General features: G+C 38.4%; 1 protein-coding gene across 2 annotated transcripts in view; it reads right to left on the bottom strand.

Annotated features, from left to right (window-relative positions):
- Positions 1–21,528, bottom strand: part of MCTP1 (multiple C2 and transmembrane domain containing 1) — a 285,371-nt gene that overhangs the window by 97,985 nt on the left and 165,858 nt on the right. For both annotated transcript variants that reach the window (XM_086480292.1, XM_086480293.1), the window contains 2 exons: positions 16,839–17,025; positions 11,762–11,855 (listed from right to left, as the gene is read on the bottom strand). In XM_086480292.1, coding sequence (XP_086336418.1) covers positions 11,762–11,855; positions 16,839–17,025 — 281 coding nt within the window. The remainder of the gene's footprint in view (positions 1–11,761; positions 11,856–16,838; positions 17,026–21,528) is intronic.

The raw sequence follows: 21,528 nt of genomic DNA, 5'->3' as shown, positions 1-21,528 counted from the left end.
ACATCTTTTTTTTCTTTAAAAACAAAAAAGAAAAGAAAAGAAAAGAAAAGAAAAGAAATCACCACACAGACTTTTCTGATGAAAAATCAGCATGTTCCTAAAAGGTGCCAAGCACCCTTCTGAGACAGCTAAGAGAACTTTACTTTAATGGTGCCGATCCTACATTGACTGCAATGATAACATAATTAGGGCACTTTGGTGTGTAGGAAATGTATTATTCCATATTATTTGTAATAACATAGCACCTATGATACTTATCCAAAGATTACTATGCCCTACATGTTTCACGCTGTACAAATCCTCTCCCCAAAATCAAAAAGCCTTAAAGACAGTCTCAGATAAAAGCCTAACACCAGAGAAAATGGGCAAGTACAATTAAACAATGAGACGATATCAGCTGGAATGATGGGCTGTAGCCTCAGCACAGCAGAAGCTCAAACGCAGTTGAGATTTTTGTATACATTAAAGTAAAATGAAGTAGCTTTGCATATATTTACAAGAAGGTCCCTCAGCATGAAAGCCACCACAGGAGAAAGTATGAAGATGCTGCTTTGAAAATGTAATATGTAGATAATAGAAGCAGTATCCCAGACTGGATATGGAAGGGATTTTGTTGTGTTTTTTGTGGGGTGGTTTTTGTTTTGTTTTGGTTGTGTTTTTTTTTTTTTTTAAGCTAAAGAAAAAGAATGCAGAAAGGAAGTATGTGTCTGTGCATGCCCCTGAATGTGAAATAAGCAGTTTACAGCCAACAACTGCAGGTGAGCAGTGCTTAGATACCAAGCAAAGAGCAAGAAAAATCATCCCAACTGAAAGTTTAGAGGAAAGACATGAAACTTAATACTAAGTTTTTTCTTAGATATCCACGAAGCCAAGGTTTGTGTTTGGAAAGAGAAGAAGGAAAGTAGACACCTGAACCTAGTGCTTAAGAACAGCTTGTTTATGTAAAAAAGAAGCTCTCTGAAGAGGAAGAAAGCAAAAAAAAGGGGAAGGTGGGTATCTCCAGGATTTCGGTGTTTTGTGAAGGTGTTGAAGAAAGTGTTGCAAGGAAGATCTGAGGAATAGCTACAATGGAAGGAGCAATAACAAAAACATGAGGGGCATGGTGAGAAGACAGTTGCAATAAAGAGGCAATAAACTGAAGAAATCACAGTGTGGAGTAAATTATTTAATCATATTCCAAATTACAACAATCAATTTAAATGCTGGCCAAGACATAGAGATGCTATCCCTCCTACCTATTTTGATTTCCTCCAGTAATCGGAGCGAACAACATTTGCCTTTGGCACAGAACACAAGCATATGCAATTATTTTCATGTAAGGCTACAAATACATACATAGAAAGCTGTAGAAGAAATTGCTGCAGATGGGAATCAACAACTAAGCTGCATACTACAGAGTGGCTTGTTCTTGTCTCTGGACTTTCTTTGGACAGCAAACTGTTCGAAAATTATTGAGTGTTGGCACTGGACTTCCACAATCAAATCCAGCACACTAAGCAATTGTGTTTCAGAATGTCTTCAATAATGCCATAATGCTTTGTCATGCATTATAAGAAGCCATAAATTGAGTAGCTCAATGGGGCTACATTAATGATATTAGGGAGGCATGTAATTTGTTTCGTACCTTATACAAATGACAATGAAATCAATATTTAGACAAAGCTGTCCAGGGGTCACATCTCCCAAACTGCAGTATCGATTCAGACTACATCAGAGGTTAATGTGCATATTATTAACTTTAATGATAAAGAATAATTGTTTTAAACGCACTGTGAATTAGAGTTGATGTTTACCTTCTATAGAAAACAATATACCACTGAATCTTTCCCATTAAACTTGAAAAATGATTAATTCATTAGTCAGCAGAGATGGACATACCACACATCTTAATGTTTTCCTACTGCACAAGCCTAAAAGGTAGTAGGAATCTCAAAAGTATTTATTTAGATTCTTTAGGTTTCAGTATTTGAAAAAGAAACACCCAGAAGACAGTTAAAACAACAAAGCAGAGCTGACACAGCAGGTGAGCTAGATGATACTAGGTATATATGTATATCCTTTTTTAAAGTATCATCAACCATATTCGCATATGACGGTACAATGTGATTTCTGTTTATTCATTGTATACAGACACAGCAAAGCACACTGCCATGTCTAAAGGCCACCTTCTGTAAACAAAGAGAAAGTATTTACTACATTCATTTATTTTCTGCATCTGTTGACATGCACTTTCTCAATGACTCTCCTTATAGATTTATATGGCTATCAATCCACTTAAGAAAACTAAATAATATGTAACATCAACCACAGAGGTCCTCGATCAAACCAAAGAAAAACGGGTTTCAGAAATAAAAGAATCCCCTTCTCACACTCAACATTTCATGTCTCTTACCCCCTATAACCTGAAACAGTTCGAGACCAAATTTGACAAAAGGAGATATTGTGAGACGGTACAAGGGAAGGCCCAAATATCACGGTTGACAAGTAGAAGTTTCCCGGCTGTGAACATCTCTAGTAAGGAATGCTGTCTTTACTATATGAGAAGGCTATGAAGCTCCCATACGCAAAGCCCTTCACCATCGCCTATGGGCACTTCTTCCATATGCTAAGACACTCATAACCAAGCCAGGTATCTGAAAGGCGGCACTCTCCGCTGATGTGCTGAACATATGGTATGTGCAAACATTATTTGGATACCAATCCAAATAAGTGAACATGATCCAGAAAGACAAAGCCAGAGCAATGTACAAGTATTTGGTTAAACTCATATCCATCTGTCATCTTTTAAGTTCTCATTATTAGAAACAATAACTGCAATCTTAACTCTCACTGACAGCCATGGCAACCTGCTGCATTGAAGAGTGTTCAAAATAATGGGATCATTCCCAACAAAAGCCTTAGGAGAGCACTAAAATATTAAAAGACATCTTCCTTAGGTCTCCTTGGTCTCTAGGAGGACCAAGGAAATCCAGGATCTTACAACGTATATTCATCACTATGTTATTCAAAACCAGTACCTTTCGCACAAGTGCTCTAATCAAGGCAGCCTCAGACAACTTCTGTCTACTTAATGCAACCAGCAATTTTGAACAAGAGGTGGATAAACGGTGTTCCTTTTTTTTTTTTATATAAAAGAACCACATGTGTTCAGAAAAGTGCTGTCCATCTAGCAGTTCTCAGAGTACTCTTAAAAACCTTTGACGAGGCTTGTGCTTCCTAAGCTCAATTACATCATTCTAAGTCATGCTGTCATCACAAACATGCCGTTCACTACAGACTAAATCACGACCATCACATATCACTGTGTATCACCTGTCATATGTCAATAAATGCCACCAAAATCCCTGTGTCTACTGAGGAGCTCCCTGCTCTGCGCCTTTCATCGGCCTCCAGTGACTGTTCTGGTGACTTTAGAGGTACTTTACTCTGTTGATCAGAAGCACATTCACAAACCACTTCTGAATACAGCCCTACATATATGCTCAGTGCTGTGCAGGAGCAAGACTACCACCACCTCCTTAAGGCACTTACACATTAAAAGCACGCTCCTAGCACCTCCGAAACCAGCACTTAGGATTTTAAGCAAACCCACGGCCTCGGTGGGACTAATCACTATTACTCCCAGCATTGTTAGAAGGAATTTGTGATATATGTAGGTAGTGAAAACCAGCAAAGTGCACCTTCCATCTTACTGGAATCAGACTTGCAGCAAACCTCAATAAGAAGTAAACCAAATCTCATTAATCCATTCTGTTGCTGTAATGTCTCATGCTTTTTGGACTCTACTTGTACAGTCCTATGGGCTCCTGAAATGACAAAAATAAAGTGCTCATTTACGTAATATGCATAAGAATCTAGAAGGGAAAGCAGCTTCTCTTTTGATGGACCTCCCTCACCTTTTTTTCCCTTTACCTGTTACTGACCTGGACTATCTGAGAATGTCCCCTAGAAGAAAATCTATTTCGTACTGTAAGCTACCACTGAATAAAATTAAAGAACTACTTATCTTTTAAAGCTTCCCATTCTACCTATCATGCCAAACATTGCATCTAGTCTGACAGATATCCTTGTTTGCGCTATGCTGTATTGCGTCTAATCTTCAGACAGTCGGCAAGACCAGAGCTCAAATTGAGATTATTTTACTCAGAAATAAGTAAAGCATTTTACTTTCCATCAGCGCTGTGTCTCTCACGTTGCACACCGTACGCACATTAATTAAAACATTAGTCTTTTATTTGTCACCTTACTTCTCAGAACTACCACGTGCTCCTGGATGAACTGTACACCCATCAACTGAAACCACCCCAACTCTACAGCAGTGGTTAAGCTGCAAGAAAGACTAACCAGGAACTAGAGAGGTCTTGTTTGTAACTTCCTTCAAAACTCAAAGTCACCCAAGGCCCAGGAAGTCCTTCATAAAAGAAATGAAGTTAGTTCAAAGCTCAGATTCATTACCTGGGTCTCAGAAGGCTGGCCACAACTTTTTTCTCCTATATAAGTACATTAAACATACTTTTTCATTGCAGAAGAGAGACCTAAATAGTGACAATTTTTAATTGCTTCTTGAAATATTTAGAAAATTAAAACAACAAAACCTCAACTTTTACACAATTTTAGCTTCTGCTGAAGCTTTATCTTTTTCTTAAGTAGCCTAAGAGCTTTACTGTGTTTCTCACTTGGAAACTTTTGGGAAAGGCCCTTTCCACCAGTTCAAAGGCCACAGGACTTCCACATTTGTAGACAGCTGGCTCGCTATGCTGGAACTCATCAGCAAGCACTAAAGATGTTAGCTCACTCTTGTGAGCTGACATTGTGGACTAGTCTCAGACATATATCACTGCAGTCCATCTTCCAGGCTGGAGGTAAGCTGGACTCTGTCTGATCTAGTGGGCAGCTAAAACAACAAAATGTTGGGCATCACCTCAAATTGAACTTCAAAACTGCTGCTTTTTCACAAGAGACCAAATGACATGTGACCAATTCAGTTGCCAGTATTTTTTGTTTGTATAAATATGAACTTTACCTGAATATTAGAGCTGTCAAACTGCAATATGATGATATTCATATTTCTGGGCAAGTTAAGCAGCTATGTCCTTCAATGGTCCCTGGGGGGGGAAGTTGTCCAATAAAATTTTTTTATTCTTGGCAGACTGTTTTCCCAGAAAAAAAATCCATTTTGGAGCACTGCAACTCTTCCAAACAGGGACTTCAATTCAACATAATTGCGCTTTTGTACTCGTTTTCTAGCTCCGCTTGTACACGAGTAGTTTTTCTTGTTGAAAAGCTACGAAAGCTTAAGTTTTAACATATTTTGTACAAGTTAAACTGTGACATCCTTTTGTTATAAAACTCTACCAAATACACGCATTGTCTCCAGAAAACTGCATGTCACCTGCATATTATTCAGTTAATATTGTAAAAAAGAAGACTAGTAAACAAACACACGGCAACATCCATGTTTCATGCAGTAAGATGATTCTGTATTTTAGACAGCAAAAACCCACCTGCGTACAGTCATAAACATCATTTTCTGTTTTCAACCTTTGAAAATCCAGTTTGTAGGAGAGAAAATAAAAAAAAATCAGAAAGAGCACCAGTTGCTGTAGAACAATGCTCTCTTTCTTAATCAGAGCTGCCATGAACTCTTACAGGGAACCACCATTGATGCAATTGTTTTTCAGAGTAGATGCAAGCCGAGGAGCACATGGCAGACCTACGTGTCCCCTGAAAAAACCTACTGCCTTTCTAAGGATTAACTTGCAAAGGACAGCAGACAGCATGGGGCTAGCTCCTCATGAGTGCTGTGGAGATACTTCTGCCATGGCTATAGAAAGCATGCATTGCTTCAGTATACAACCAGAGACCCAAACAATTTCCTAGCTTTGTTTCTTCAACAGTTTTCTCAACAGAAGGAACAATATGGCAGGCTAAACACAGATTGATTTTTAGCATTTACCTGCCACTGATCAGTCTGTGAAGTTACACAAACTGATAGAAAGTCAACTCCAGCATCGGCTAGACCATGAACTGATTTTAAGCAAATCGCTAACATTCTGAATAAAGTATTACAGGAGTTTTTGCATTGTTCAAATTACATTATCAAAGCTGAACTAGAATCAAAAAGACTACTAAAAAATGTTTTGGATAGTTTAAAAATTTAATAAGAGATTTCAATTCCATTTCTACTTCTAAAAGTCAAGTTCACAAACCACAACTTCACAAAGTTCAATCAAGTTTAATGTGGTTATGAAAGCTGAAATATTGTTTGAATATTTCATAGGCTATTACAGATCTCCCCTACCGCTGGCCATGCCTGTCCATTACAGATCTAAGTCTCCACAGCCAAAAAAAGGCCTTTATTTTTTGGGAAGACAAGACAGCCAGTTCATGACTCTGGGGGGCAGTGCCACTCATGCAGACGCTAATGTCAGTAATGTTGTTCCAAGCTCCCTGCCAGCCAGCTGCTTGCAACAGAGCAGTCAGTCTGACCTTTGGCCAGGAGGAGGAATGGCTCAATAGCATGAGAAGCTGCCTTATCTAATGGATTAAGTACAGGACCCAAGCCAAATGCCAGCTTTGACAAGGACTTGCTCTGTTGGCCTTAGCTGAGTCAGTTAACCTTTATTAGTTTTCCATCTTTAAAATGGAAATGATAATTCCTCTTTCACAGTGCTGCCACAAACATGTTGCAATGGACTGGTATCATGCACGTGTGAGATATCTCACCAGGCTATTCAGTGTAGTGCCACAACCGTGTTAAACTCATTTCCACAGAATATTTACAGAAAAAACCCTATAATGTTAATAATCACAAGTCATCCTTTCACTGTATATTTAATTCTAAATGTTACTGTTAAAGAAAAATGTCTCTTAAATCCTAATTTTGCCATTAGTATCCTGAAACTGCTACTTTCTTTTAAAAATGTAGGTTTGCAGTACATGGTACTGGACTGATGTCTTTAGGCGACCTGTACGATAGGACCAGGTGAGATTTTATCTAGCAAAGCATACTGCCCATCTAGTAGATTTCTGTACTTTGTGAAGATAATTCAAGTGTATATTGAAATCTGGTTGCACTAATTGATAGAGCAAATTACTTTTGGAACCATATTTCCAAAGGGCCTCTGAATTTATTCCTTCAATTTTACATGCATGGGCTTCCATATCTTTGCGAATTTAACGTTTGTGTACATCACTCTGACACTTCCTAGCATTTGGAGAACAATTTCAAAGACTATTTTTGAACATGTGGTATTAGGACATTTTAGTAGAACAGACTTTAGAAAACTCATTTACATTCTGCGCATTTAGCCATCTTGGTACCTTCATCCTACTTTCAAGTACTTTAGTCAAAATTTTAACATAGAATTGTCTTACAACAGAGGCTGAATCCCAGACATAAAACTGAAAAAGAAGAAAAAAAAATTTCTGCCTCATTTTCTATGCTTAGTTCCTGTTCTTCAGAGGAGGAGAAGCCTGAAAAGCCTTTGACTGTAAAACCGAAATATTGCCAAGCTCTGTAGTAAAATCTGCCTGATATACCAGGTTCTGAAATCACCGTACCCACAAAAAAACACAGACAATTGATTAATAATGAGGTCAGAAATACAAATAAATTTACTTCTAATGAAGACTGGAGACACAGTAATCAAAGTGTTAAAAATTCATTTCATGCACATCTCATTTGCCTCTTAGCTGATATTTATCACATAATTCTGTGAGAAAGTAGAGGCCTAAGATGCTCCAGATAAATGTCTCAATTAATTGTACAGAGGTAGCCCTCTTTGAGCTGAACCAGAGCTGTGAGCTCTTTATTAAAAGCACTATTCTGTAGCCTGTAACCTTGTTCCTTGACTCCTCTCTAGTTTCCAATTTAAACAAGTCCCCATGCGGCTGGCTCTAAAGGGCTTTGTCTCCCTGTCATTGTTAAGAGAGCCGAGGCATCCTGGAAGTGTGAAATCAGACCTCATGAGCTGAACGGTTCCCCAGGGAACGCCGGACCGCGCAGAAGGTCAAAGTCATGGGCTGGACCATCTGAAAGCGTCTGATCGCCGGTCTGTGACACAGCAAGCAGGGTGGGGGCAGGGGGAGAGGGGAGCCAGGGGGCTAGAATTGAGCACATCTTAATTAAAGCCCAAAGACAGCAAAACAAACTGTTTTCTAGGCAGGCCGTCACATGGAGCTTGGATTTTGCTCTGCTAATGAATCAGAGTTGCTAACTATTATTCCTTAAAATAATAGGACTTTTGCTGAAGTTGATCAAACCCATGGCACATCTGTTCCCATCCTGCTTGCTTTTCGTCAATAATAAGGCAGAGGTTTTGAGTTTTATTTCATGGTACAGGGAAAAGGAGGAATGCATCTGCCCCAGTAAAGGAGATGCAAGCACTGCCTGCAAAGCCAGCAGCCTTCTACTGCAACCACCTACGCCCAACTGTGTTGCAGAAGGAACATGCTTACCTGACTATTGCCTAAACTGGCACTATATCATGGTGAAGGGTCTGTTGCTTTCCAGAACTCACACGGGTTAGGTGAACACAGTGTGTATTAATTTCAGAGGCCAGCTGGCACGGTGAGTCCATTCCACTTTACATTTTACTGCACCATCAGAGTATTTCATCATCTAAAATACTGCGGGCACACGTGCTGCTATGCCAGGTCTCTGCAAGCAGCTGAACCCTCGAGAAGGTCTGCCTGCCTCCCAGAGGAACCACAAGTGAGCAATGATGTGGGGAAAGGTGAAAATATAACTTCTTTCAGCTGAGGATTTAGGGAGAAAACAGCCTTGCACTGAGTAGCTACAACACAATGGAAGGTTTAAATGAAACTTTCTAATCAGAAAGAGGAGGGAAAAGTAAACACCACACTCAAATGTCTTTCCATTTGTTAGATTATAGTTTAAAAATAACATACTAAAAAATATGTGTTTTCCAAGAAAGGGTATTTGCCACAAGTTCCAATAGAATGTCATTTTGCAGTGGTGGAAGCCCTAAAATTGTGTTTTGACTGTGGAAAGACTCTGTTTTCTCTGGGGGAAACATCCTCGTAGACCTGGCAATTCTCTGAAAGGCCCTGGTCCTGGAAGATGTTTCTCAGCTCTCCCCAAAATCAAGGTACACTTTTAAGCACTGGTAGGGAATCTCTCAACCCCACAGTCATCCTCCCTTTCCTACGCTCCCTTGCAAGCAGACTGAGTGAGGAGAAGTCTCACTTTCTTCTTTTCTGGTGTATTTTTAAAACCCAGTTATGGCACGCACGAGCAGCGCCCCATTTTCAAACTGGTAGTGCCCACTAGCCCCCTTGCCCAAAACTTCACTGAAGTTTCAGCCCACGCTGGCATCTTGTTCAGTGCATGTGTATGGGGGGGGTGGGGTTTGTAAACTGAGCCCTAAACCACCACCCTTAATGTCTCGCTTCTTTAAAAAAAAATATGTGCTAACCTTAACGATTTGAAGTGCACTGCCCAACACTGGGCTATTGAGACTGGAGAAAAAACTGCCCTCAACTATCAACAGTTTATTAGGGGCTTAACTGAAGTGACCTACTGTAGTAGTATTCAGCTGAACACAGCTATGGGCTTTCTGTTGAAAGGAGAAGAATTGAGGGTTTCATTAAAAAGTAATTTGTGCTTTTTACTCATTCATTCAACAGGAGTCTCAATTGCTCTTTATTCACACAGAGTTAATACAGTATTACAATGCTGCTCAATGAATGTATGGTAACAAAAGAAAAATTTCACATTTTGAAAGGAAAAAAAAATCCTTGCAAGTGTAGTAAGATTGATGACTACTTAAAAGATTACAGAAATCTTTTTCTGTCTATGCTTATACTTAATGATGGAATATTAAGGATTTTTAAAATCCATTCAGCCCAAACTAATAAATTTTGATTTATTACCTCACATGAAAAGATTCCTGAAAGTGAAATGGGATACACTCAGCAGACAGGAAACAGAGCAAACCACACAGGTATCATACAGGTGTTTCAGGTACTTCTCAAACTCAAGAGAGGGCAAAAGATTAACTCTGAAAAAAACGATATAGTAAGAGCAAACCAGTCCTTAGCTTTTACTCAAACAAGCCATCCTTGAGTTGTGTAAGTTATACCACTGACGACAGCACTCTCCACCCTGACTAGTAAAGTATCGTTCAGTTGAATAAAAGTGGAGGGTCAAGTTTTACGGAGTTTTTGCAAACGTGACTTATTGACAATCACCAAGTAAGTACTTTGAGTTATTTCTAAATATTACTATTCAAAATTCAATCTGAAAAGAATGATCTGTACACATCCACAAGTTACCAAAAATAGCTATAAATTACTACAGTAGTCAATAAAACCCCTTTGTCCTCTTTTCAAACTTTTTGTCCAAAGTATACAACGATTTCTGCAATGTCTGGAATGCACAGCCATCTTACAAAACATATCTGCCATATAAGTGTTTTGCTTGCTAATGAACAAAGTATGCAGGACACAGGAAGGTATGGAGTGCTCTTCCTCCTCTTCCTGACCATCGTTCTAAATGCAATGTCTGAAAATTTTGGTAGCTCTGTACATCTTTAATTGAATCAAACGTATTTCCAAAAAATTTGTTCAACCAGCACAAATGACATGTTGATCTGGAAAAGTCGAAGACCGAACGAGGTCAGGGACTGAATTATCCCATTTGCCCCTGAATAACTTAATCTCTCTCTCTGTTCAGACCACACCGGATTATAAGGTCAAAGCCGAGTGAGGAATCTTTAGAAGCATTTCTCCAACCTCCCCAAAAATAGAATCTGTTATTTTGTGTGCCACAAGCTGGATGATCAGTTTCAGCAATAAAATGTTTGCTCTGTTACCTTGTCTGAGAAAAAAAAAAAAATTACTGGTATTCATGCTAATTTACAAAAAACTATTAAAAAGTGAGTATGTTGCTATATATCTACTTCTGTTTCTGTAACAGAACATTTATGTCCAAATTGCAGTTAAACCAGCTAGATTAGTATAGTTTCCTTTTTTTTTTCTTTTTTTTTTTTTTTTTTCCTTTTTTAAAGCAGAGCCAGCTATTTTCTGACACAGAAGCAGCTCATTTTGTTCCATTCAACTTATGCAGTGTGAAGGTGATTGTACTTACAGGAGATAATTGGACATTTCTGGAGAAACATGGTCAGTATGGCTGAAATACTTTATTTTGAAAAGTAAAAGGTTTAATTATACGTTTGGCTTACATTACATAAAATAGAAAATAAAAAAAATAATCTTATTTCCCTTCGTAAACAAATAAGCAGCAGTTATAGTTAACTGCATTTATTTCAAATGTCTGAAACCAACAGCAGTCTTGCTAAATATCTGGAAGATATCAAGCAGTTCTCTTGGTGACAACTTTAAAGTAGTATCTAAGTCTAGCACCTTTTATTTGCCTTGTCCTCTGGAATTCAGCTTTAATTTGGGTAATTTTGTGTATTTTTATCAACTAGAGAAAGAAGTCTTTCCTGTGTGTTTTTTCCAGGATGTCTGATGGAGAAAAATGGATACTTCACCGTTCTGAGAAATAACCCACGCAGGGGTCTGCTAGCATTAGAATGGCTTGCTGCCTTTGCTTATAAAAGTTTCGTTTGTTTGCCTGAAGATTTCTTCCTTAATAAGCAGAAGGTGAGTCTGCACAAACAGACTATAAACCTCTAGACAAACTTCTGTTTTAAACATATTATTTTTTCCCATTTCTAAAAAGGCCCAGTCTTAAAACAGTATTTACTGTCACAGAAAGTAAATGAATCCTTGCCTGTGACATCAGCTGCCATCAATGCTTCTGCCCTGATGACCTTCACCTGAAGAAATCCCACATCCTTCATGTTACGGAACATCGCCATTGGACTCTAAAAAAAAAATAAGAAAAAGAAAAATAATTCTGGATTGTAAAAAAGACAAACTGAAAGCAATACTGATGGTCTCCTCCCTAGCCCACATATAAGTTAGTGTAATTCTGTCTAACGTACTCATACTTTTAAATATAATTTCCTGAAGCACGTACAGCTGTCAGTGCTTCTTTCAGTATGTGCAACTTAAACTTACCAATGAAAAAAAACAAAGGAAAAATTAGAATATGAATGATTAAATATAACAGTAATTCTGCTGAATTAATCCCGTAACAGTACATGAACAACCGTCCATCAAAATTTTAAATGATAGCAGTGTATTAACAAATTTAATACAAATACCTTTTCCTGAATAATTTTGTGAGATCTATGCTTACATCTGCCCTTTGATGGCTCCAATAATATTTTGAACAGTGACTGGGGGCCAATATTGTTTTTGTTGTAGTTGATGATTATACACAAGCTTGCACATAGCACATAGGCATATATAAGCTTACATATAGCTTGCAAGTAACATGGACAAAAACAATCAAAAGAGGATTACAACAACTTAATAATTTCCATAACAATCACACGCAAAAAAGATCAAAAAAAAGAATTAAAAGATGGTTCCAATTCCATGGCAGAAAGTTCTTACTATATTTTTTTTTAATTTAAATTTCTGCAATATCTACATATATTAAAAAGTGGAAGAAAGAATGAAAGAGTAGACTATCACTTGCATTTGCCCATCCAACACAGTTTTAGAAAGCTGCCTGCAAAATGTGGTCTGTTGCTGCTTTTTTTTTTCCAAATAACTAAAACTAAACAACTGGGAGTATTGCACCAGTTAGGTGAGATATGCTAAAATTCTCAAGCTCTAACTCCAAACACAATTTAAAAGTTACAGAATTTCAAATGATAGAACATCAAGTGCAACTTTGAATCTGCAATCAATTAATAACAAACCTGGCATTATCATCAGGTTTTTACATAACCTGGGGGAAGAACTCCAGAACAGGAGACTAAAATTAGATTTTCAAATCCATTTTAAATCATACATGTATGTGGCCTAATTTCTGGTTGGTTTTGCAAGTTTTGTTCATAAATACTAGCAGGTACCTTTATTTTTAAGTATTTAGAAATCTGAACTAATGCATTTAATGCCTGTGGCCCTGTCTAAAATTTTAATGTAGTGCAGCTGAAGCCTTTTCCACGGCTCACGATCACGTCCAGATTTCTAGAAAACGCAAACACCAGGTAAAATGCCAAGTCAACGACTCTTTAATTTATTATGAAGGCAAAATCGACTGTTAAGGAAAACCAGAACAAATAACATCACTGATCTGAAACACACAGGTGCTGCTTAAATGCAATATTAAACATCAGCTTGCAAAAACTACAGTATGTTTACACACAGATAACCTATCCAGTAAAATGTTCGACATATACTACAGATCTCTGTCTTTTTATTAGTAAGGCAATGGTAATAGTTAAATCACATTCTGATATTAATTTCACAAGCCCCAACAAGTGACCATTTACTGTTTACAGCAAAGGTCTGACCTTAAGTATGGTACCCCACAGGCTGCCTACATATGGATACACGCATGCATGTTATCATAGGATAATGGTTAACAAATTTTTATCATTTTTAATGTGTTAATCATCAGAAACACAGCTTAAAAATACTGATGGTCAATTTTAATCAGCACACACTCAACCCCCTGCTTATGTGCTTACAAGCTGAGGGTGGCAGAGACGGTGTTATAGATAGCACTGTTATAATTCAAAAGCATGTTGGCACCATCCCTCATTTATTACAATAACAATCAAGGTTTGGAAGCTTCTTATCGGAAACGGTACTGTAACAGAGATAATTCTGCTCTAATACTGTGATGAAAGTGAAGTGATTTACAAAAACGTTTCCACATTTTACCCAAGTTTCCCAATGACCGAAGGAGGCACCAAGCTGCAGGAAGAAAACAAAGCAAAAACCAAACACAGACCAAGCCAAGTGACTGCCCCGCTTCCTGCAATGCCATGTAGTCCCCTTTTTCCAAATTTCACCCTGGTAAGCTCATTCTGCAATATCTCACAGTGCTGTATCTCACTTTGCTACCTTCGTTAGCATCCTGCAGAATAATTAATTTTGAACTTTCAGTTCCAGCCAGTCAGCTGGCTTAGATTCATTTACTACACATCGTGACTGCAGAGACTGATGAAAATGTATACAATGCCACAGCAGAGACTCTGGGAGAAGCAAATGACTTTAATGCATTACTTTAAATACATAACTTTAAGTAATGATTTATCAGATGATATTCTGTCTTCTTATTTATGATTATTGTTGAAGGCCTCAAAACCCACACGGTTTCTGAAGCCTGAAATTTCCATAGCAGAGGAATCCGTGATTTGCTGCGAATCTTTTCAGCCCTCAATAGATGGGAAAAGATTGAAATGCTCTGGAGATGAGTCCTCTTTATTTTTTTAATGAAAGGCTGTATAATGTATTTTCTGTATGGCTGCAGCAGCTGTCAGGGGGAGCATCTCAGTTCAGCTCTATTATGGGAGAAGCAATACCCCATCCTATGGCATCGAGATACACTGAGGGGCCAGTACTGATTGACAGCTTGTCACCATGACGTCTTATTCCATCTCTGTTATGGAGAAAATTAATGTCACACCACCAGCCTTATGACTCGCTGTCATCTTAGAACTGCTCACCTTTTATCAATGCTCTAAATAACATTTCAAGCCCATCGTCTCACGGTGGACAATCTGGTCAAGGGACATTAAATCGGATGACTGCGAAATGTCATAATAAAAATGGAATGCTAACAACTTCTTCTCTAAACTAGCTCCTCTGGTTTTTAAACTGTGACAAGGGGGACCGTGGGTTCAGCACACCCGTTCTGAAAAGGTCATACAATCTCTCTTGGTCTGTACCCATTAATGCGCCCCCCTCTTCACCCCAAAAGGAATTAATCTTTTCAGACAATTGTGGTAAAATAATGGTTCAAACAGTAATGCCTGTTTAATTTGTAAGGCTCCGACGTTCAGCTACAAATGGTTAAATGACAGTAATAGAGTCATTTTCCAAGGCTATTTGATCTGATAGCAAGGTCAGCTCATTAACTGTTTTTGGCTGCAGAAAGGGTGCAAAATACATTTCTCAAATAGAAACTACATTTTTTAAGAGGACAAAAAATAAACCCCAAAATACAGCCACTCAATGGGGAACAGGACATCTTGCTAATTGCATACTCTTTCTTTGTATCAGTCTGAAGTAGACACATGAATACCAAAGACAAACCAAACATCAGTGAAAACAAAGTATCTGAATTTCGTTAATCCTTGTCATTTCTTTCTTCTGCTGTCCACCAGTCATCTTAATAAAACCAGTAAAATTTATTAGGTATATCAATGCCACAATTTTCAAAAATACATAATGACAAATTCATGCATCTGCAATACGAACACCTTCCAAAAATATAAACGTTTTCAAATGCATACAGTAATGTGAAGATAAGAAAAGACACATATCCATGAATATGTAAGAAACGAAAACAAATAGATGAATCTTACACCACACAATTATGCATTACACTGGGGACAAAAAACTGAGAATTTAGGAAAACTGATTAATAATACACAGTCATGACATGTTTCTATACTGCTACTAAATTATCAAAACCATCAGTATCACTTGACTGCCGTATCATCACACACAATAATCCACAGAAATACTGTATTGTTGCGCTTGGTAGCAAGAAGTATGTATGTCACCTCAAAAACTTATCCATCAGAAATTTACTGTATTTATAAAGGTCTATTCTGACAACCACAGACTGTCTTGGCGGATACCAAAATGTGCAATAACTCTCTTAATTGTAATTATTTTTCAAATATGGTGCACAATACCTTAGCTCTCGGTTGGTTTAGGAATATTATGTTTAGCCTCACTAAGTCACCTCTATTAAACTGTGTTTATGATAACACTATTGGTGTATGAGTTGTACAAGCATTAGCAGACAGCTGATTCAGTGGAGATAGCCAGAATAAATTTGCTGAAGCGCACATCCTGCTAATCTGTTTGAAGAATATTGTACAGCATTAGTACTAGCACTTCATGTTATCTGCACAGCCTGATAAGGTACATCTTTATTAAATTCAGTTATTGAAAGGATGTCAGTCATGGAATAGGAATATTTTAAAATCTAAAAAAAAAAAATTAAGCGGCTCTTTGTTAGTCAGAGCTTGGTTTAATGGCTGAGTGTCTAGAGAAGCCTTTCTAAACACCTGGCAGCATTGTACAATAAAAGCTTTGTAATTTTAAGTGGAAATAGCTTTTTTCCCCTTCTTCTTTCTCCCCGTGTAGCGAGACAGTTACTTTTAGTGATTTAGGTATTAGCAAATGCTGGAGTAAGAGCTCCCCTCTCTGTTCCTTTGGTAAAACTACACAGATTTTGTGTAATGTGAGGATGCTGGGAAATGAAAATAATTTGTTTCAAAATATTTTGAAATGGAAATATTGTTTAAAACAATTATTTTGATGATACCAAATAGTGCTCCAGCCTCTAATATGCAGGCAAAAAATAAGTTTTCCTGCCCTTTAGTAGATGCTCAAAAAAAAGACGAAAACTATTGGCACCTCAAACCATTTGGCATAAACACTCAGGAGAAACTGTACAGCCTCTGAGTGACCCCCTGGTTATTTTGTGCTTAGTAAAATTTACCTGCAAAGCAGTAAAATTAACTTCTCTATGTCACATGATCGGATTCAATAGCTGAATTACTATGCAAAGAATACCTTACTGTATAAAGAGCCTTCCTGATGTTACCTGTACCAGCCATGATAACATTAATTGCTAGTTCAAATGACTGTCATCAGCCAAGCGTGCTAAGGATATAAAGTATATATTTAGCTTTTTTTCCCCAATAGTCATCATTCATACAAGCAAATATTCTGCAAACAAAAGGCAAAAGAGAAGGACTCCATACATATCTCCTCAGTATCTCCTCTCGCTCCTTCTGGTCCTCCAGGGAGTTGACAGAGAGGTCAGAGATAGTGACGGCAGCTGAGGCTGTGAGAGTAACCAGCAACACCAGGCATCCCTCTCCCTCCTCCAGCTGCATCTCCAACTTGTGGGTTTGTTCTTTGCTCAGGATTGACAGGTCAACCTGGCACCTAGAAACAAACATTCTCCATCAGCACGTGGTTTTCTTCACATCAAACAAGAGCACATTGGCTTAGTTGCATTCAGTTGGAAAAAAAAAAACAAATCAGTAGAAATTTCTTCCAGTTTCTGGAAGGATTTCTCTTCAGCTTCAACCCATGCCACTTGCTTGATTTTTTCTTCTTTTTTTTTTTTTTTTTTTTTTTAAAAGCTACAACCTGTTAGGCATGTGAACAATAAACACTGAAAAGAATGTACAGGCACTAGAAACAAGGTTAGTTAATATGCCTTACTCAAGTGCAGTCAAAGAGAAATTTAAAAATTCAGCTTCAGACACAAATTGTACTTTTTAATTACACCTCTTGTATAAACACAACACGTAGGATTTGATGTGAATGTTTTTGATACCATTCATCGAACAACAGCAAAAATCCTCTCCTAAAAAAAAATTAAAACATCTGTGTGGACTTAATTGTGATGGAGTTAACATGAATGAGCACAGAAAAACACGACTTGAGCACCACCCAAAAGGCTCAGCTCTTTTGCAGTAAGCTGTGCATGGCTCAGGGTCAAAGCTTCATGCAGGCATCCAAGATAAAATTTGATGCCACAACCCCCTATATAATAAGACGCCTCATGTTGTAATGAGCGAGGACTGCTTACAACTGTGCAGAGTGGAGGAAGCCAATCCACCCTGCTTGATCCCTTCCTGAATAACCCTGGCTGTACCATACACTGATCTAATGAAGAATGGCTCCACACGTGCCAGCCAGCCGAAAGAGCTTTACAACGTCTTTAAAAATAAAAGGTAAAGCACGGAAGGAAAAACAGTATCGCTGCTAACAAAGAGCTGACCACAAGCTTTTAATTAAAACAAGAATACCTTCGGGTTAGTAATTAGCCTGTGCACAGCTTAAAAGTTTTCATATTTTAATTTGTATGATTCACGAGTTTCAGCTTTCCTAGACTGCAACTCTCAGCACGCCTAAAAATTCAACGCCTGTGTCAAACGTAACGCCAACTTGCACTGCAGATGAATTTCTGTGAAAAAGCACTATTTGGGATACTTCTACTTAAAGCATCCCCCAGCAATGTTTTGTCAATTCACTACTCTAAATAAAAACAATAACAACATCGAAATAAAGTAAATGAATATATTCTATATATAGTTAAGCCACTGAATATTCTACTTTTAACAGTGATTATTTAATGTGACAAGCACATGTTCTATATGCCACTCTCAGTGAACTAAACATCTAGCAAACTCTTTTCATAAAATGTCAATTGATTTTGAAGAGAAAGATAATGTGGTGACCGCAGGGCCAATAAACTGAGAAAAAGGTGGCAGACATGAATAAATAGGCATTTAACGACAGGAAATAGCCAATTATGAGAGTAAGTGCGGCCTCATAAAATGGGTGCTGTGCTATCACAGGCAGACTGGATTTGCTACAGGAAAATTCCATTTTAATTTAAAAAAAACCCCAACATTTACTGTCTGTTGTGTAGCTGTCAAAATTAGACTACTGCAAAGCTCATACAGTAACAAGGTTCAATTATTTTACAATGAAAAACATTTCTAAGTGACATAGCTTTCTGAGGTTAATGTTTACCTTTTATTTTGAACTCTACGGATGATAATGAGTGAGAAATGAAATGAAGAGCAGTAAGGAAAGACTAAAGCTGCTGCTGTCAGTGCAGGCTGATGGTCAATGCAAGTTTCATACATGTATACAGGCCATCAAATTCTTATTTCAGGCTGCAGCGAGGAGTATAACGCCCTCCTTGAGGTAACAAATACTGTAATCAAGCATTCAAAGCCAGAGTAGGTTAAGATGCCCTTGGCATTGCATGTTCTCTAATAGGTTATTTCAAAACAGACAGCCCTCAAAAATACATGTCTGCAACAATAATCATTGAAATTGAATCATTATTTAACCAATAATTATTGAAAGAATCAGTCCAAACTCTCTTAAAGTTAGTAAAAGAATCAGAAAGTCATTATGATATAAGCAATGAAGAAATAATCTGCCCCTCACTCAAGAACAGGCAACAAATACTACCCCCACTGGAACACAAAAACCCACAGAACCCTACATGCATTAGAAAACTGCAATGACGGAGGGTTTACATCTGAGCTACAAGCTCCAGCTTCTTCAGTTCTTGAAGTTACAGCACTTTTGCTACATTAGCAGTCCATGCTATTTTTTATTTAGCCTAAAAGAAACAACTGACAATTTTACCCATGCACCTTTCCTACAGATATAAAATATTCCTAATAGCACCACATCTAGAACAGATTACCTGAGAAATATGTCTCTATTGTCTGCTTGATAGATCTCCAAGACTAGCCCGTCACCAGCTAGTTATTTCCTAAAATCATATATAGAAGGGGTAGGGAGTGATCTGGAGGCGTTTTCCAGTGAAAGAGTTAACCATCTTACAGCAAAAATATCCTCTGAAGGGCCCTCAGATAATCTGACAGAACACAAGGGTTATTCCGTTAAGGAGTGTCACCAATGCGCTTTACAGAAGTCTAGGTTAAGAGCGTCTCCATGTACACATGGTCAGGTGAAAGCACTTTCTCGTTCTGCACCAAGTCCTCTCCTCTGGCCTCGCAGGAGATGCAGCCCACACGCGTCTAACTCGAAGGTGCTGAGGCTTGAGGAGCATTCAGCAGGAGGCCACAGCATCGGTGGCACAGGCACCTCAGTCGAAAGGAGAGCTTTCCAATTTACAGACATGATAAAAATTTAAATTTTTTCCTGTTAATACTTGAGGGTTGTTTTTTTTTTGGGGGGGGGGGGGGGGGGGCAGGGCAGAGCAGAATCACGTTTGTTTGCTCTTGCACTAAATTTTCCTGCAAAAAATATGAAACCATTAGATCTACTTTGCCCTCACCAGACCTTTGCAGTGATGGAAGCCTGGTTTTATTAAGGCATTACCTAAGCACTTAAAGCATTACCTAAGCACGAACCCTATCCTAGAATAACCTTTGCAGACATCAGTAGGAAACACACGAAACTCCTTTTTGGATTAGATTTCCTTACAAGCACCAAAGTTAACAAAATACTTCTAAAGACAAATAGCTTTGGAAAGTTCAAGTTGACAACGCCCCTTTACATTTTACTGGGAGTATATACAAGTATGCCAAGCTTAAAAGCTTCAGCAATGCTGACTTTCACAGCAGTTAAGATGTTCTCTTATTAGACATTTGTCACCTACAACTGTTTCCATGGAGAATAAAGATCCTTTGAGGAGGAAGGTGAACTTGAATGTTACCGGAAAGTGGTGCATGATGAGCATTGTGGTGGTAGAATTTCTTTTCTTGCATTCTCAAATTGAGGACCATGAAAAATTAGAGCCATTTTGCAAAGGCCATAAGCTGCATATGACCTGCGGCTGTTGCACTGAAAGCAGGAGACAATAGTAATTTTGGACAATTCGGTTTCTTATGCAATTACTATTTACATGCTGCTGCTGAAAGAAAAAGTTTCTCCACCTGCGAAGGTGTCAGCCTGAAGAATTATAGCAAAAGTAGCCATTAACTCCACAGACAGATTTCCAAGCATGGCTATAAATCATATTTCAGGGAATTTTAGCTTTTGGGGCAGTTGGAGCATTTTGCATTACTCCACTGCTCCACGCTGTATGGACCCTTCAGTGCAAGCCTGTGTCAGCATTAAAAGTGGTGGGCAGGGGGAGTGGAACAATCCCCCTGGCTGGCTGACCCCTCGGGAAGAGGCACGGAGGCATGTCCCCCCAGATCAGCTCTGCACGTGAACATCATCGGGCACTGGGTGGATCTGGATTTTCAGGCCTTGAGAGGGAGAAAAACCACACAAGTGCCTCAAGCTCATGTGCCCAAGTATCACAGATAAGTCACACCAGAAACAGGGTACAGCTCCCACAGAGGAAGACTTGAAGGTTCAAGGGGAATCCACCACTTCTCTGAAACTGTGTTCTGTGTGTTAATCGCCCAAACTGTTAGAAATACATCTCTGATTTATTTTTAATTTTAATATATCTGGCCTATGGTTCTTTTTATGTCTTTCTTTACTCGGTTGAAAAAGCCTTTAGTGCTCCGTATTTCCTTCTAGTGAAGGCACTCATATACCATAATCATATCTCTTCTTGATCTTCCTTTTGATATGTTAAACACCTCCAGCTCCCTATACATTTCCTTGGAACACATCTCCTACAGCCCTCAAATGACTTTTTGTAACTTTTCTGATCCAGTGAAATTCTCCTGCATCCTTTTTAAAGTATGGAAGCCAGAACTATATGTAGTATTTTATTATCAGCATGTCTAAGAGGTAAAAATCACCTCCCCTCTCTAGTTCTAACAGAACCCGGAATGTAAGACCGCGTTGGCACCCTGGTGAAATATCCTTGCTAATGAATGAATTACAAAGGTAGCGACATGACATAGAAGGCCTCTTAAAAGCCAGGTGGCCAGGCAAGGGAGAGACAGCAGATAGCGAGATCATTTTCTCACATGACAAAATAAAGCA

Source organism: Leptosomus discolor, chromosome Z (genome assembly GCF_034619465.1).
Source record: "Leptosomus discolor isolate bLepDis1 chromosome Z, bLepDis1.hap2, whole genome shotgun sequence".
NCBI classification, from domain to species: domain Eukaryota; kingdom Metazoa; phylum Chordata; class Aves; order Leptosomiformes; family Leptosomidae; genus Leptosomus; species Leptosomus discolor.
Note: the sequence above shows the minus strand (reverse complement) of the source record. Positions and strands in the feature narration are given on the sequence as shown.